General features: G+C 39.2%; 1 protein-coding gene across 30 annotated transcripts; it reads right to left on the minus strand.

Annotated features, from left to right (window-relative positions):
• Positions 1-8,169: 8,169 nt before the first annotated feature.
• Positions 8,170-13,158, minus strand: LOC131229520 (phosphatidylinositol/phosphatidylcholine transfer protein SFH3-like). Of its 30 annotated transcripts, XM_058225504.1 has the most exons (10): positions 12,823-13,158; positions 12,260-12,310; positions 11,810-12,069; positions 10,810-10,960; positions 10,329-10,399; positions 9,969-10,008; positions 9,831-9,858; positions 8,939-9,011; positions 8,798-8,850; positions 8,632-8,690 (listed from the first exon to the last, which is right to left on the minus strand). In XM_058225504.1, the coding sequence occupies exons 3-9, from the start codon at positions 11,871-11,873 to the stop codon at positions 8,846-8,848; spliced, it is 432 nt and encodes a 143-aa protein (XP_058081487.1). In that variant the 5' UTR covers positions 11,874-12,069; positions 12,260-12,310; positions 12,823-13,158; the 3' UTR covers positions 8,632-8,690; positions 8,798-8,845. The 30 variants fall into 30 exon arrangements, 10 of the variants coding, with proteins under 10 accessions (XP_058081482.1, XP_058081490.1, XP_058081480.1 ...); XM_058225499.1 differs by lacking the exon at positions 8,939-9,011 and having other exon boundaries at positions 8,170-8,690; XR_009163390.1 differs by lacking the exon at positions 8,632-8,690 and having other exon boundaries at positions 8,697-8,850; positions 8,939-9,370; positions 9,696-9,858; positions 10,810-10,957.
• Positions 13,159-16,725: the final 3,567 nt, after the last annotated feature.

The raw sequence follows: 16,725 nt of genomic DNA on the forward strand, positions 1-16,725 counted from the left end.
ATCAGCGGTGGGTAGCGGAGCAGTCGCTTTATCTTCTGGTTCCTGATTGGCACTTAGCTAATTATGAGGCTAATAGGGACATCCTCAGGGATTCTACTTCATCCTCTTCAGGGGTCGAGGACTCCTTTGAAGCATTGGAAGAGAGGCCCTTCATTGATCATTCCTTCTTGTCAGCTACACATGGCCACCTCTTATCTGAGCTTTCTGTGCTTCACATGCCTGTGAGGACATGGCTCATCGTTTGGCAGTGGGGCGGCAAAATGGTGAGAGCATGATAGTGTCCTGCTGATAAGAGAGAGATGAGGCCTTTTACTTGCACATGGAGGTGGATAGACTTAGGCAGCGGTTATCGGTGTATGAGGGAGGAGAGGGAGCCTTAACAGGCGATTTCTGACCCTGCTAGCTGCCATCTATTATGAATATATATATATATATATATATATATATATATATATATATATATATATATATATATATTATTTTGATCAGTTTTTTAGAAAAATAGTGCATTTTTGTATACATAAGCTTTAAAAGAAAAAGAAATATTTTGTTTGTGTCATAGCTTGTCAGTATATGTTTGTGTTTAGATTTGTGTTTTAGATGATGGGATTAGAACATTGGACACAGCCCACGTTGAATTTGATATTTTGAGTTGTTTACTAGGGATTCCTGTTCCCTAACAATATCGCGTGTTAAGATCATGCCCCTTGAGTTTGAGTAGAGTCTTGACAGAATTCTTGGTACAGGATTTATCTTTTCCTTGTGTTTCTTCACTTTGATTGTTTCCTTAACTTCTCTTGTACCTGTACTTTTTTTTTTTGTTTCTTGTCATTCTTGCCCGTAGCACCTTTTCAGGTTTTTGTTATGGCTGACATTCCGTCATTTTTGCCCGTGGCGTCCTTTCATATTTTCACCACATCCCATATTTTTGTTCTTGCCTATCCCTTGACAATTGTGCTCTTTTTACCCTTAGCACCTTTTTAGGTTTTCACCAAGTCTGCTACATGCCTGTTGTTTTTACTCAAACTGCCCTTTCGGGTTTTCAACTCGCCCTTCTTGGTTAGGCACATCATTTTTTTTTTTGTGAACTATACTGATAGAGGTGAAGGGATTTCCTTCATTGCAGCTGATTGGCTACCTTCCTATCTTTGTCTCTGATTACAATCATAAGTTGTTTATTTAGGTCAGACTATTTTCGATAGGGAAAGTGGGATGGGTTTGCAGAATTTTTTGCTTTATTCTTTTTTGAACTATTTTCATTTCTCTCTTTCTTTCTTTCTTTTTTTTATTTTTGAGCTACATGCTCTTTTTTTTGTCTTCCCCCCTTTTTATTGGACTTGTATGGGGGACGAATGGTAGGTATTTTTTTTACCTCGGCTTTATGATTGTAATTATTGATAAAGTTAGGCATGGTTACCCGTGATAGTTTTTCATGTTGTCGGCGTTGATGAGATCTAGAAGATCTTCTCCTCTCATGTTGGTAAGTCGAAGGGTGCCTCCTGAAAATACTTCTCAAATGATTAGCGGTCCATCCCACGAAGGTTTAAACTTCCCATTAGGGTCTGGCAAGTGTGGTGGTAAAATACACTTCATAACCATGTTACCAACTTTGAAGCTCCTCTTTCAGACCCTCTTGTTGTAAGCTCTTGCGATCCTCCCTTAGTAGCATTGTGAGTGGCTTAACACACGCATGCGCTTTTCATTTACTAGGTGCAGTTGATCGTATCTTGCTTATTGTCACTCGCCTTCCTCGATTTTGCTCTCCAATAATACTTGGAGATATGGGATTTTAACTTCGACTGGTAGTACTGCCTCTATTTTGTACATAAGTTCAAAAGGAGTTGCACTTATAACAGATCGTACAGACGTCCGATGAGCCAAGAGTGTGTATGGGAGCATTTTAGACCAGTCGCGATATGTGTTCACCATTTTCTCCAGTATTCGAATGATTGTTTTGTTTGCGGCTTCGATCCCACCATTCATCTGAGAGCGGTAGGGACTCGATAGATAACACTGGATTTTGAATTTTTCAAGGAACTCACCCATCCTTTTATCGATGAACGGTGACCCATTGTCTGTAATGATGGCATGAGGAATCCCGTATCGGCTAATGATGTTGTTTTTCATAAACTTTATTACATGAGATGCTGCGATGGTGGTGTAAGATGCTGCCTCTATCCATTTTGTGAAGTAGTCTACTGCTACCAGGATGTATTCGTGTCCATTTAAAGCTTTTGGGTTGACCTTCTTGATCATGTCAAGGCCCTATATAGAGAAAGGCCACAGTGTTTTCAAATTGTACAGTTCGGAAGCAGGAGCATAATTTGATTCACGTGCTCCTGACATTTGAAGCATTTCCTAATGTGTTTACAGTAGTCTGTCTCCGTCGTTAACTAATAATAGTTAAGTCGTAGGATCTTTTTTTGCCATCATATGACCATTCATGTGTGGGCCGCACAATCCTTCGTGAATTTTTGACATGATTTTGGCTGCTTCTGTTTCATCCATGCAGCGAAGGAGGACTTGATTGAAGGATCACTTATAGAGGATGCCCTCGGTGATTATGAACTGGGCTGCCAGTTGTTGGATAGTGCAACGATCGGTTGATGCTGCTCCTTTAGGGTATTTTTGGTGCTCGAGATATTATCTGATGTCTGCGTACCATGGATGGCTACTTGGGGAGGCCTCTGCTTCATTAATTTACAGGCATAAGGTGGGCTCTTCTTGAAGCTCTACAGTAAGTTCCCATTTAGAAATTCCCTTACGAATCTCTAGTATTGAGGCAAGAGTGGCAAGGGCATCTGCGAACTGATTTTTGGCTTGGGGCATGTATGAAAATGTCACTTCATCGAATTCTTCGGTTAGATTTTCCAAATAGACATGATAGGGGATTAGCTTTTCATCTTTGGTCCTCCATTCACACCGTTTGTCTGGTTGATGATGAGTTGTGAGTCTCCGAAGATTAGCAATCTTTTCACATTGAGGATGATGGCTTCTTTCAGACCGGCGATACATGCTTCATATTTAGCCATGTTGTTGGTGCAATTGTATGGCAATCGCCTAGAGAAAGAGATCAGGACAACGTCAAGGGAATAGAGTATCACTCCTACTTCACTTCATTTTGAGTTAGCGGCTCCGTCGAAGAAGATTGTCCACTCTCCTGCCTTTTTTTCTTCTTCTCCCTCAATAAGGAGGATGTCCTCGTCGGGAAAGAAGGTCTTTAATGGTTGATAATCAGGCAGAGAGTGTGTTACTAGGTGGTCAGCCAGTGCTTGCCCCTTGATTGCTTTATGAGTGACATAGGTGATGTCAAACTCAGATAACAACAGTTGTCATTTGCGATCCTGCTTGTTAATGCTTGTTTTTCAAATTGGTATTTTAATGGGTCCATGTAGGCAAGGAGAAGGATTGGATAGGCAATCATGTATTACCGAAGCTGTTGTGTTATTTAAACCAAAGCGAGGCATGTTTTCTCTAATACTTGGATTTGTAGCTAGAGAACCTCTGGCTTAAGTAGTAGATCGCTTGTTCCTTTCTTCCTGAGACGTCGTGTTGGCCGAGGACACACTCGATAGTCTCTACTGCTATAGAGATGTAGAGTAATAATGGCCTACCTGGTATAGGTAGCATATGCACTGGGGGTTTCAACAGGTACCTCTTGATCTTGTCGAAGGCCGCTTGACAATCGTCGTTCCATTCTTTTGGCGCGTTTTTCCTTAGGTGCTTGAATATGGGCTCACAAATGGGTGTGAGCTGAGCAATGAATCGACTGATGTACTGTATTCACCTGAGGAAGCCCCAAATTTCTTTCTCAGTTCTTGGAGATGGCATTTCGATGATTGCTTTTGTCTTAGCTTCGTCTACCCTGATGCCATCTTCGCTGACAATGGAGCCTAGCATTTTGCCCCCAGTTGCACCGAAGACACATTTTTGTGGATTGAGGCGGAACTTAAATTTTTTTAGCCTATCGAAGAGCTTCTTAAGGTCTTCAAAGTGTCCTTCGATTGTGCGAGATTTGATAATCATGTTGTCCACGTAGACTTCCATTTCCTTGTTTATCATGTCATGGAACAAGGCAATCATGGCTCGCTGATATGTAGCCCCCTTATTTTTCAATCTGAACGGCATAACCCGATAGCAGAAAGTTTCCCATGGTGTGATGAAGTCTTTTCACGGCCTTCAATGGCCATCTTAATTTGATTGTAGCTGGAGAAACCATCCATAAATGAGAAGATCTTATGTCCTATTATATTATCTACTAGTGTGTCGATGTAAGGCAGTGGGAAATCATCTTTTGTATTGGCATTATTCAGATCTCGGAAGTCAATGCACATTCTAACTTTGCTGTCTTTCTTTGGAACTGGTACGATATTTGCAAGCCATTTCGGGTAGTTGAATAATACCAAGAATCATATTGCTTAATGACTTCATCATAGACCTTCAGGGCCCATTCCGGCTTCATTCTTCAGAACTTTTGTTTGACTGGCTTCATTTCAGGCTTTGTTGGCAGGTGATGTACTACCAATTCTTTGTCGAGTACAAGCATGTCTTCATAGGAGAAAGCAAGTTAGATAATCTCGGCTTTAAGAATTCCATCATCCTCTGCTTATATTCTTGAGGCAAAGATCTACTGATGCGCACTTCTTTAGGGAGTTCTAGTGATCCCAAGTTTACAATTTTGAAATTGTCTGCAACGATATTGGCTTTCGTTTCAAACCTTTTGAGGGAATCCTCTAGTTTGAGAGTCAGGTCATCATTTCCCTCATCTTAAGCTTCATCCAAGCCCATGAGTTCAAAGTCTAGCTCTAGATCGAAATCATATGAGTCGACCTTGAACTCTGGTGCTGCGAGTGGTGTATTTGGCACATTGTTATTTGTAAGTTTTGAAGGGTTTTCTACTGTTTTTTATTTTTGAAGAGTTTCTGGTTTTTTTTTTAGATTTTTACAAATATATATTATTTTTTTTTAATTTTGGGGGTTTTTTGATTTTTTTGTTCTAAGGGATCCCAAACAGGACGGTGTTGCAAACCATGACTGATCCTGACCTGGTTCGGGATGCCAATTGCTATTTACATTGGCATTTTTTTAAAGGACGGTTCCCTTAGATGGCTTAGCGGCTGATTCAACTATCAGGGGAATAGCTGACTAGTTTGGTTTCTTCCCCCTCTTGATCTTGTTGGCTTGGTCCAGCTGTATTGACGGGTCATCTGATCCAATGACCATGATATCTGCTGGACTGGGTTCAGAGTCTGTGTCTGACCTAATTTTCTTCGCTCAGGAGTTGGAAATCTTCTTGTTTCTTTGATCCACATTCCTGTGGGATCTTGATGTCTGTCCAGTCAAGGGAAGGCCACTTCCTTTTTCAGTCCAATGAATGGACTGCTTCTGCCCCTTGTTTTCTTTGTGGATGGTGGGAGTTTCTCTCCCTGGCTGATTGTAACACCCTATACTTTTCAGTACTCAGGTGTTACTATGTAACCTAATTTAGAATAAGTAAAAAATCTAATTCGTCTAAACATTCACACATTCTAGTCCAAATCTGACCATTAGGAGTAATATTCATCTCTAGAACAAGTTATACATTCGTTGATTTTTGAGATGGATCACTACATCACCAAGTCACTCTATTTTTAGAATTTCAATCAACCTGTGGATAAATCAGACAACCCAATATGAATCATAGAAAGCCCTAATCTTAGATCATCTTGAAGATTGGGACCCAAATCATCAAATTCACCGTTCATCATATCCACACTATTCAATTTAAAAATCCAACACTGACCATCTTAATTAAATTATCTAATCCTTAAATCCGCCACTAACTAGCCTCAAACAAGTCTGAAAACCCAAAATTTTAGTGTAGGTTAGATTTGGGATAGATCTGACCGTTGGGACATCAAAAATCGTCAGTGGGCACTTAAATTAGAGAATTTTGAGTCACCTGATCTTTGAATCTATCTAATCTTTGGTCGGAGGGCCTAAATGATATCTCAAAAGTGAATGAATGGATTAGATATAGAAAATACATCTCTATGGGCCCCACCTTTGATGCATGTGCACATGGAGTGCATGCACTCACTGTGCACTAGACCAGGGAGCCCGACCAACAAGGGCTGACCCGATCACTCCCCGAAAAAGAGAAATCTCTCACTTTTCCCACCCGAAGGGCATTTGAACGAGCAGCAACTCGCTGACGGCTTTGGTGGCCCACCATCGCGAATGAAATTGAAGATTCGAACCATTCATCATGATCAATGGGGCCCACCGACCATAACCACGTTCGTTAGACACGTGGTGGTACACGCTCACATTCACGATCGTCCACCCAGTCAAGCAATGCCGACTCCCTCGCTAGATGCAGTGATTCTCATCAATTGTTCCACATCAACAACTCCTCACTGGCAGTTTTGTTTGCCCCAAACACTCGGAGCTTATCCACGCTATCGGCCATAGTCCACATCACGCGTACCATTTCTAGAAATAACTCCCTATCCATCGAAAGGAGGAGGGAATCTTTCCTTTTTAAGAAATAATAAATCCTAGTCATTTCCCCACCTTCTAGAAGCCTCCTACGAGTGATCTGGGATGTAGGATTTATGGCGACTCAAAATTCTCGTAGCAAACCGAGATTTTGATGAGAAATTCACTACAGCGTGAGTTATCTCCGTTTTGAAAGGATGTGTATTTAACGGACTGTAGAATGGGACCCACGAGCCTCTTGGGCAGCATCTTGACCGTTTAAACTCATCAGATCTTAAGATCAACTGACCCATGCAAAAATGTCATGATCGGCTTATCATCTTCTCCAAATCAGTCATGGAACCCACCTTCTGTAATAATGATCCTAACACTGATCTAAACTGCTCAATGCATGGCCCACCCTGCTAGAAATGTTTGTAGAATGACAGTTTTGGCCCATGCAAACGTTTAGTTAAACAAGAGGACCTTCACGGTCGGTTTTCTCAGCATTTCCTTTGCTAACAGTGCGCTAATCCTTGGGATTAGTAGTAAAAAACTCTAAAAAAGGAATGGCTATAAATAGTCGGATATTAGGGTGACTTCCAAGGGAGGATAGAAAGAGAAAGAGAGAGGGAGTCGGCCGCTGGAGTGAGTTGCATACCTCTGCAGCAACTCGACTCAGCCACCCAGTAAGCAAGTCTGTGGCAAATTCGAACCAGAAAAGGGAGAGAGAGAGAGAGAGAGAGAGAGAGAGAGAGAGAGAGAACGAAATCAACCAGGACAGTTAGTTCATACCGAAATCTGATTCTGCACAGTAACAGAATCGGCATTTCCACGACAACCCAACCTTCTAGAAAACCGACCAGACGCATTGTGAGTCACAACTGCCTCTTCATGACAAACCATCCTCAATTGACTCGTATCAGCCATGAATCAGCAGGATTTGACGAAAACACCCATCTGATTCGCATCCCAGGTAACAAGTCTCTACCCAAACTGAGTTCTGGGTCAAGTCATTGGTGAGTTGGTAATTTATCTACGTTTCAGGGAGAACCCTGACTCGAATCGGATCTAGAGAATAGTCCGGTAATCGAAATCTATCCCAACAGTTTAAAAGTAACGCCACACTCCACTCGGTAGCGAGTTAACTCAGTGTTAACACATTGTGATGATGCCTTCGGAAACACCTCTAACTGGCTACGTTGGGAAGTAATCATCCTCTATGACAGTCAAGGAAAGCAATCTCTATTCAGGTATGAAACTAGAGTCTACTATCTAGTTTTAAAATCCCCTCAACTTGGTGGTGAGTTGACTCGTCCAGTTGCCCAACTGAGTCACACTAATCACTGATGCCAGAGTCATCTGGGGATGATTTGGGAAGCATCAGACCTAGTGGATCAGTAATCTATTCCTGCAACAAGTAAACTACCTAAAACCTATACTCAACTAGTTTGTTAGTTGAGAATCCCAACCAAGTCGACTCAATAATAACTCATTGGAATCTTGTAATGTCTTATTTAGGTGTTATTTGCAACTGTTCTCCTTGAAGGATACTTCCCTTCAATCAATTTCAAATCAAGTGAAGGCAATCTCAAATCACCCATAGTCCATACATGAACTAGATCACCAAAATCGTCATTTAGGAACGGTCTAAAACCGTTCCTAAATGCTTCAGGAACGGTTTGAAACCGTTCCTGAATGAGGCGTCGCAGAAAAACAGGAACGGTTCAGAACCGTTTTGGGTACCGTATCAATTTTTAGAAACGGAATTTTAGCAACGGTTTTAAACCGTTCTGGTGCCAACGGTCACATTTCGGGCACAAACTTGGAAACGTTTTTGAACGCCTATTAATGTTGCCAATGGTCAGATTTTAGGACGGAATTTTAAGAACAATTTAAAACCCCTTTGTTCATTGTATGAGAGAGAGAGTGGGGAATGTAATCTACTTGTATTATATGCTAGATAATTACACAAATAAAAGAAGACAATAGAATGATTCACACACATAATAATCTTTTCCTTCTTTTCTAGTACACATTTTAATTTCAATTCCAATTCAACATTTCATTTCCAGGCTTCTATAATCCAACAGGCCCCAAAATTGTTAGAAAAGTTGATTTTGTTGACTTCGGCCTTCACACTGTTGCAAGTATTTAAATGAGTATTTTTCAACTGTCTTCGGCAGCAAGGATGTGTCCTTTGACAGAGAGCACAAGCTGTCAAATAGTTGCTGCAAAAGTAGTAAGAACAACAAAACCATCAGCATCTCAAATTTGAATGGTACAACACAATACAAAAGTCCCAAATTTGCCAAGAAATTTCAAGGCAAAAGTGTACCTTTTGTAGCCACATACATTTATGTGCCAGAACACTTGTTTCACTGCCTTAGTCTGAAAAAGAAAGACGGTAAATGATACCTACTTGGTCTAGTAGTATGCTATGAAAAACCTGAGGTACAACCGTTTTGAGTATCAATACCTAATTCTTTTAATGAAGATGCATGTTTCTTCAATTTCTTCAGGTGCTCAGCACAGCCATAAGCAACAAATCGCTGATCCCACAGTATTATAATCAGATGGTTGAGGAAAGAAGCTGATCAGTTGGCCTATATCCAGCGATCTGCAATGCCAAAAGCTTACTTGTTCTATATCCAAATCTTTGTGGAAATTCAGATGAATCTGATGTAGCTGCTGCACCATTGCCATGCTTTTGTAGTACTGATTTGCAATTTCCCAATTTGAATCAAACTAATCATTTGTAAGCTCACGTAAGTGGCTAGAACGAGTAGCAACGGCATTTCTAAGGCAGTCTACTCTGAGGTAGCAATAAATGTTGCACATCATATGCAGGTTGAAGAAACCTATTACTTGAGCTGGAATTGAACTCTCCATAAAGAAGGCCAATTTTCAGCTACCAGAACAGATATTGTCAGTAACAGTCATAACAATCTCCAGACAAGATAAAGAACTAAGAACACATACTTTAACAAAAACAGGCGAAAAGAAATTTGTTACATTCACTTTAAAGTAATGGACTCCACAAAGTATAAAAGTAATAGGGATCAAATGGAATTCTCAATTGTTGCAGGATTTAATAGCAATTTTCTTTCCTCTTGTTCTTCTTGGGATCAATGTTATGAATTTAGTGTTCATAAAAAATTTTGTGAGGCTATTAGACATGATTCAGAAAAAAAAAAAAACATCATTATTATACAAACTAATGAAATTCATATTACCATTTCTCCTTCCCTTTGAATGATGAAACTTGGTGCATTTCTCCTTCCACTTGTGTTTGCTAACAGCAACAGGGGCTTCCAGAATGAACCATGAAAAAAAAAAAGGATAAAAGAGAAGAAGATTGATGAACTTACCATGAACGACAGAAGGCCTGCAAGTATGCTGCACATCCACAACTTAAACATGTCAGCATGTGAAAGCAGTTAAACCAATTACCAAAATCCAAACAAACAGCATTCCAGCAACATAACTGAAACTTAGTTTCACCTTACCTTGCCACAGACCACATTGGGTTCCAAGTCTCTGGATGAACTGAAAGAAGATGAAAAGAAAATTTTCAAGTTATAAGAAACATCACAAGTAACTTACAAATATCACACCAATAGATAGTTCAGCTCATTTTGAGATACTACCTAAAAAATGAAGCAAATCCAAGCTCAAATAAACCACACCATAGAAAACAGTAGGGACAACATCCCATGTCAATGAAGAGTATGGATTCTCAACAACTTAATTTGTCTATATCATCTATTGGAGGCCCTGTGCTGATGAAATGTCCTTAGTACATCCTCTTCCTCTTCCAGCCACCAAGGGAATCTCAAGATTCACAATCCTTTGACAAAAATAACTACCTTTTGGAAGTTTCAGGTGTGAATCCCCAACTATGTTTTTATTGTGTGACTCCACATTCCACAAATTTATGCTGCAAGAAAACAACAAAATAGAGAGAAAATCAATACAGTAAAGACTGGCACCTCAACAATCTATGGCTTTTGTGAGTTGGTATTCTTTGACACATCATCTTTCTTCAAACTTCCAGCTTCCTGCTGCATGTGGCTCTGCCTAAAGTTAATACAAGCATGCATGAACTCTATGGACGAAAGAGATAAAATGTCTCCTCCTGATGCACTTTCAGAAGCCTATACACTATTACGGTATAGCTGAGAGCATTTTCATCATTCTGAAATAAAAATCATAAATTAAATAAAATACCTGCTCTGTCTGCTTCAGATTGCATATATTTGATTATTCTATCAACACTCCAGTCTGGAATATATAGTTTGAACAGGAAAAGTTAGCAGGAAGAGAATCTCATACTCCTGTACATGATACCTTAAGTAGTGATCTGCTGTAGTAATGTGCATAAGCTTGTTTGGTTCAGCTTTACCAAGCCTGTCAATGTAGACAGGTCTTCCTTCTTTATTAACTCCATGGTACCCCTGAGGGTAAAAACATGGGACTTCTTCCAACTCTTCATACTCTCCTAATTTCAGATTAACATATGATTAATGTCAGAAATAGAAAACGTATTTGTTTATTTCCCATTTGTTCATTAAGTAAACGTATCTTCTCAAGAATGAATCTACTGGTAGATGCTTTCCACCTATTTTAGGAAACCATAGTAAATTTCTTTTTAGAATATTGTCCCCAGGTTAAACAAAGTTCCAAATTTGTATGAAGTCCTCACATGATTCTTCATATATGTAAACAAAAACAGTTCCTCATATACATATATAGGTAGGTTTGCAATCTCTCACAGAATAACATTATAACAGAATCAACTTGCCAAAATTGCTATAAAAGAAAATGTTGATCATGATGGAAGTTTCTTAGTCTCGGAAAGGTCTGCATTTTCATCGATTGTCGCAGCATTTCACAAAATACTTCTACCAATTATCAATATCAGAAGAATAATGCAATACAGAACTAAAAGATTTTCCTTTTTCTATTGATAACTAAAAATCTTACACAAGACAAGCCCTTCATGATGGAAAAAAATGTATATACGGACCTATTCCATTCCAATCCAATAAGGAATCCAGCTTCTGCCAGTGTTGCTAAAAGATATACAGACCTGTTCCATTCCATTCCAATTAATTGTCAAAAGTTGAGACAAGGTTTACCTGTCTTTTCTTTAAATGAGTTGGTGGTTTACAAATAGGTTCCCCATATAATATGTAAAATATGGAACACAAACAGATGCACAAATAAAATCCATAGGAATGACAGGTTGATTGACTGCTTATCAGCTTGTAAGTACCGAAACTGAAAATATGCTCTAGCTGCTGAAGGAGATCAAATAAGTGAAAATAGAAAGAAGTATAAGCATCACCTGCAAACTTTATGAACATGAAAAAGTTCCAGAAGTGCCTTAGGAAGAGCTTCTCGAGTTTCATCAGACATAGTGGCCATCCCACAGCTCTCCATTCCGTCTAGATGTCCTTTTGCTCTCTGATCAATATTACCAGAAGCAGCACCCCTACCACCAATACTTGGATATAGAGGCTTCCTTGGCACTGCTGCCGTACCTTTTCTTCCAACCCCATGAATAGCCTCTGAGATATTCTTTTCACGACTTGACCATGCTTTCTTCTGCACAAGCGTGGCAAAGAAAACAAAAATCATTCCATAAAAATATCAACTGATCAGTGTTATAATAATCGTATATGGAGAATGGCAATTCTCGCCTATGACTAGGTGTCCTATTATAAGGGAAGCAAACAATACCAGGTGTCGTATTCTCCTAGATTTATCAGATCTGCCTACGACTAGAGTAACAAACCTTCAGCATATTGGGCTGATAAGCAAGATTACTTTGGCATGGCTCCAGAATCTGCAAAAAATATTGGCATATTAAAAATCCTAACCTGTGGAAACATCCCATATTACTTCCATATAAATTAAAGAAAAATATCCAGTAAAACCAGATTACATAAAAAATAAGAAAAGAAAAATGGAACAAATCAATAGAATATTAATAAATAGAATTAAGATGAATTAGCACTAGCACTAGCACTAGCGCATGTAGAGAAGGGCTTTTAGCACTAGCACATGTAGAGAAGGGCTTTTAGCACTAGCACTAGCACATGTAGAGAAGGGCTTTACTTGGAAATCTCTGGTGGAGTTGTTTGTGCTACTGCTACTGTTACTGCTCAAACTTTTGTAGTGAACCCTGCCTGGTAGCAATTGCACTAGATGTTCTCAAGCCAGGCTAAAGGAGGAGGTTGATGTCATGCGGGCAGTTGGTGGCTGAATTTCCATCAAGCTACCATGAGAATTCCTATGATGATGGTAGTAGAAAATGTGATCATAAACTACAAGAATAGGTGCGCTCATAAGTCATACCTACAAAACACATGAACTCTAGAGGCTCTTCATCAATTCCTTTCCTCTCAAAAACTGTTCCATCTTCAAGTTTGCCAGTGTATTTCACTGAGAAGAAGAAAGACGGTCCAATGCTTGAGCATTTTTTTAGAAGAACATCACGAGAGAAGATTCATAAAAAGTAATAATCTCGCGCTACTTCAGGAGAACTGTTGAAGACAATTAAAACAAATGCAATTCCATCTGATCGTTAAGTCTGCATTTTGATGGGCAAGACACAATTCATAAAAGTGTTTTTCCCTGATATTTGAGGCACATGGCTGCAGTTCTTAAGCAAGCATGGGATATCAAGTAATGTGCAGCACATAACTAAGCATGCTTATTTCCCTGTTCTGTTAGAGAATCAAGCCTGCCTTGTCCTATTTAACCTATGGTCGTTAGGTTCACATAAGAAGTTTTGAGCTAGATTGGTAACATCTACACAAGTTACAACTACAGCATTGGAGACATGCACCCGCCGCTGTCCATTTGAGTGCAGTGCACCATCTGATTCCACCATGGGATATTTCTTAGGCCCAAATAAATGCAAAACTTAAGACCATCCTAAATCACCTGCACTTCAGCCACTGTGTTACAGATCCTGCCACAGATATTTCCCATTTGATCTCTACCGATGCCACCTTTTTCTCCACCCATGTAATTATCAAATGCATAGGCCCTTCTCATAAGCATAACAACATACACCTTACATGCAAAAATCCTCAAAACAATTTATGGCACATGAGAGATTCAGGTTTCACTATTCATTTATGGCACATGGAGAAGCTAGTAGTAGATTTTCATAGCAAGAATTTAAAACATTCAAAATATATACCTGCTACACCTACATTCAGGTCCCATTGTCCGAAGTTGTGTCGGCCCGTGACAAATCCACTCCATACATCAGTTTTGCACAACCAAAATAGGACAGGATGATAAAAATCAGGCAGGTCCAAAACTCATGTGGGCCATACACATGAAAAAGCTTGGATTGAACGCCCAACATTGAAAATTTTGTGGGTAGTAACAGAAATTTTTTTATCAGGAGTAGATTTGACACGGGAATCTCTAGGGACCACAGCTTAGGACAGCACGGGGCATAGGAATATCTCTGTGGCCGCAGCACAGGCAATCCGCGTCCATGTTCCATTTGAAAGTTTCTACGATAGGCATTCACCCTTCCAACGTTGACTTTCCTTTGGTGTTACCCAGCTAAGTAAAGCTGGATTACAGGATAAAGAAATATAACTTGACGCATCTAATGGACGGGTTAGATGACTCCACACAGCCAGCCTCACGCGTTTGAACTCATGACATCTTACTATTTTGGCTTCAAGGAAATGAATGACATCTGTAGCACTAGTTGTTAGAAAAGTAAATTTAAAAAAAATAATAAAAAATTAGCAGCACTAAGATTTACCTTCAAAGTTAACACGACAAGAGATAATAAAAAATAATACGGCCGATCTTTGCAGTCTGTGCATAACCCACTATCGCTCCCACTGACCATCCAATCAATCCATACTGCATTTGGAATTCGTACCTGTAATGTTCCCATCTGTATTTCTTAGTTACATTCATCGAAGTGAATAAACAAAGGAGGTATGCCCTATCCGCACAAACACATGGTCTAAAGTAGTATGTGTTGGATCACTGCCTCTAATGAGGTGGATCAATGTTGATTGTTCCCCTCCCATATATCAGGCTAGTCCACTCATGGGCTAAAAAAATATGAAAGAAACAGAGATATTAAATGTACAACAGTGGTACACGTTATTGGTTGATGCATTTCTTCAAACAACTAACATGCAGATGTCATCGGCCATGGACACGGTGGATATGGCTGCCTCCGCGATGGTTGCTGCCCAAATTTTGATAATCGAAAGGGGAAGTGAGAGAGACAGAGATGAAGGGAGAGAGATCAAGAGAGTATACCTTCGATTTTCTCGAGAGCATATGAAGGAGGAGGCAGAGCAAACGCGGAAGCCATTGAGATTGGAAGAGATCTCGATCCAAGAAGATTAGAAATGGCAGGGATTGATTGGGTTCTTCCACACTCACAGACATTCGACCGCCATTAAACCTGAGAGGGAGAGAGTGAAAATGGTTCAGATCTGGCCGACGCCGATCTCCATTTGAGAGAGAGAGAGAGAGAGAGAGAGAGAGAGAGAGAGACGCGAGACGAGATCGAAGAAAAGGGGAGCAAAGAGGGAGAGGGAGACGGGAATGGATGCGAAGTAGGGTTCGGGAGCTTTTGGCGTAAGAAAGGACTTAAAATGAATCGGTAGTCTGCGGAAGATATAAACCAATGTGCCTCTTAAGCCTTGTGGGGTCCACTCAGAGGTTATTAATCGAATCCCTTCCGTTCATCTGTTTCAAAATAAAACACTAAAACATAAGAATAACAAATAAGAAGATCCAACACTCAACTGGGAAACACCAATAAAACAGTGGAAATAATACATATACCGTGGAATACTGTTTCAAATCAGAAACGGCTCGAGTACGGTGGAATACCGTTTCAAATCAAAAACGGCCTGAAGCCGTTTCTGAACCAACATCGTCACCGTTCTAGTTAAACGATTTTGGTGTAGTGGTAGCATTTGATTCTCAGTGCTTTGATTTAGGAATTCATAAACTCACCTTATAGGAATGTTCAAATCAAGAGGAACATTCATTCAATGTGAGGAATATCGTACATTGCTTCTTTCATTTCATTAAATTCCATGTTGGTTTAAGCCTAAAGAGTAGAGACATTTAGAGTAGTGTAAATTCTAATTTCACTCCCTCTTATGCCTAGTTGATATTGATAATCACTAATGGATGATTAAAACCATATTGCTGTAATTCATTTTTATAGGATTTTGTATTATACTTCTCATGCGACATTTGTAATTATTTAGTTATATGTACTTTCCTACTAGTTATAATATGGAGTAAGGAATCTTGTTTCCACCCATCTTATAAATTGTATTGTTACTTCTTTGAATCCAGCATTAATTTCATTGTGATCTCATTATTCTTTGTTTTGGTCAAAATTCTAAGAATGACATTTTGAAATTGGATTATTACACCTGAATTTTTTCTAGATCTATTTAAAACATGAGATTAACCATGTGAAATCTAGGAAATGAGAGAGGCCATTTTTGGAAAGTTTGAGCCTTTCAACAATGTCCTCTTACTAAATGATATCTCTGTAGCAACCTTTTTGAGCCTTTATAACCTTTCTTTGTTAACCACATTAACTATAACCTTCTATGACAAATTTTACCATGCTTTTCATAGTAAAATGCAAAGAATGATTATGTTGAGTGGCAAAGAAAATATGTTGAAAAGGTGAATTAAAAAGAGAGAAGAAAAAAAGAGACAACGATATTGAAAAAAAAAAAGAGTGAAAAGAAAAAAAATTACTGAGGTTTGTCAAGAAAAGAGTTTAAAAAAAAAAAAAAAATAACAACAAAAAGAGAAGAATATTGGTAGTCGGGAATGGTAATCATATCAATTTCTGTCTCAAAGCATGGGTTTATAAATATTTTGATTCTTAACTTACCTTTCTTTGGCAATCCTTTCCTAAACCTCGTTACAACCTATATAAAAGTCCTACTTGATCTTAAGATGTAGTGTGGTTATAATGTGGAGAATATGGAAGAAGAGACTATGGTGTATGATTCAACATTCTTAAGTATTTGATATTCCTTTCATGAGATTAAAATTTTAATTTGTTTTATCCGATCATCTTTCGAATGCCGTATGTGAGATATTTGCTTCGTTTATTCCACTCACATTTGAATGAGAGACAATTTAGCCAACATCTGAGTGACTTTATTACGAATGAATATACTTGGTGAGATTTGAAGTTAAAGCACATTTTTGGATGGGGAATTG

Source organism: Magnolia sinica, chromosome 16 (assembly GCF_029962835.1).
Source record: "Magnolia sinica isolate HGM2019 chromosome 16, MsV1, whole genome shotgun sequence".
In the NCBI taxonomy this organism is placed as follows: Eukaryota; Viridiplantae; Streptophyta; class Magnoliopsida; order Magnoliales; family Magnoliaceae; genus Magnolia; species Magnolia sinica.

What these genes read in the sequence shown, in the direction of transcription:
- LOC131229520 (XM_058225497.1), bottom strand. Translation starts at nt 12,361, where the DNA reads ATGGGATGTTTCCACAGGTTAGGATTTTTAATATGCCAATATTTTTTG. An exon ending in CATGTTCATAAAGTTTGCAG is followed by an intron (nt 10,009 to 11,809) that starts GTGATGCTTATA and finishes ATCTTCTTTCAG; the next exon opens with TTCATCCAGAGACTTGGAAC. An exon ending in CAGGCCTTCTGTCGTTCATG is followed by an intron (nt 8,851 to 9,830) that starts GTAAGTTCATCA and finishes TTTCTTTTTCAG; the next exon opens with ACTAAGGCAGTGAAACAAGT.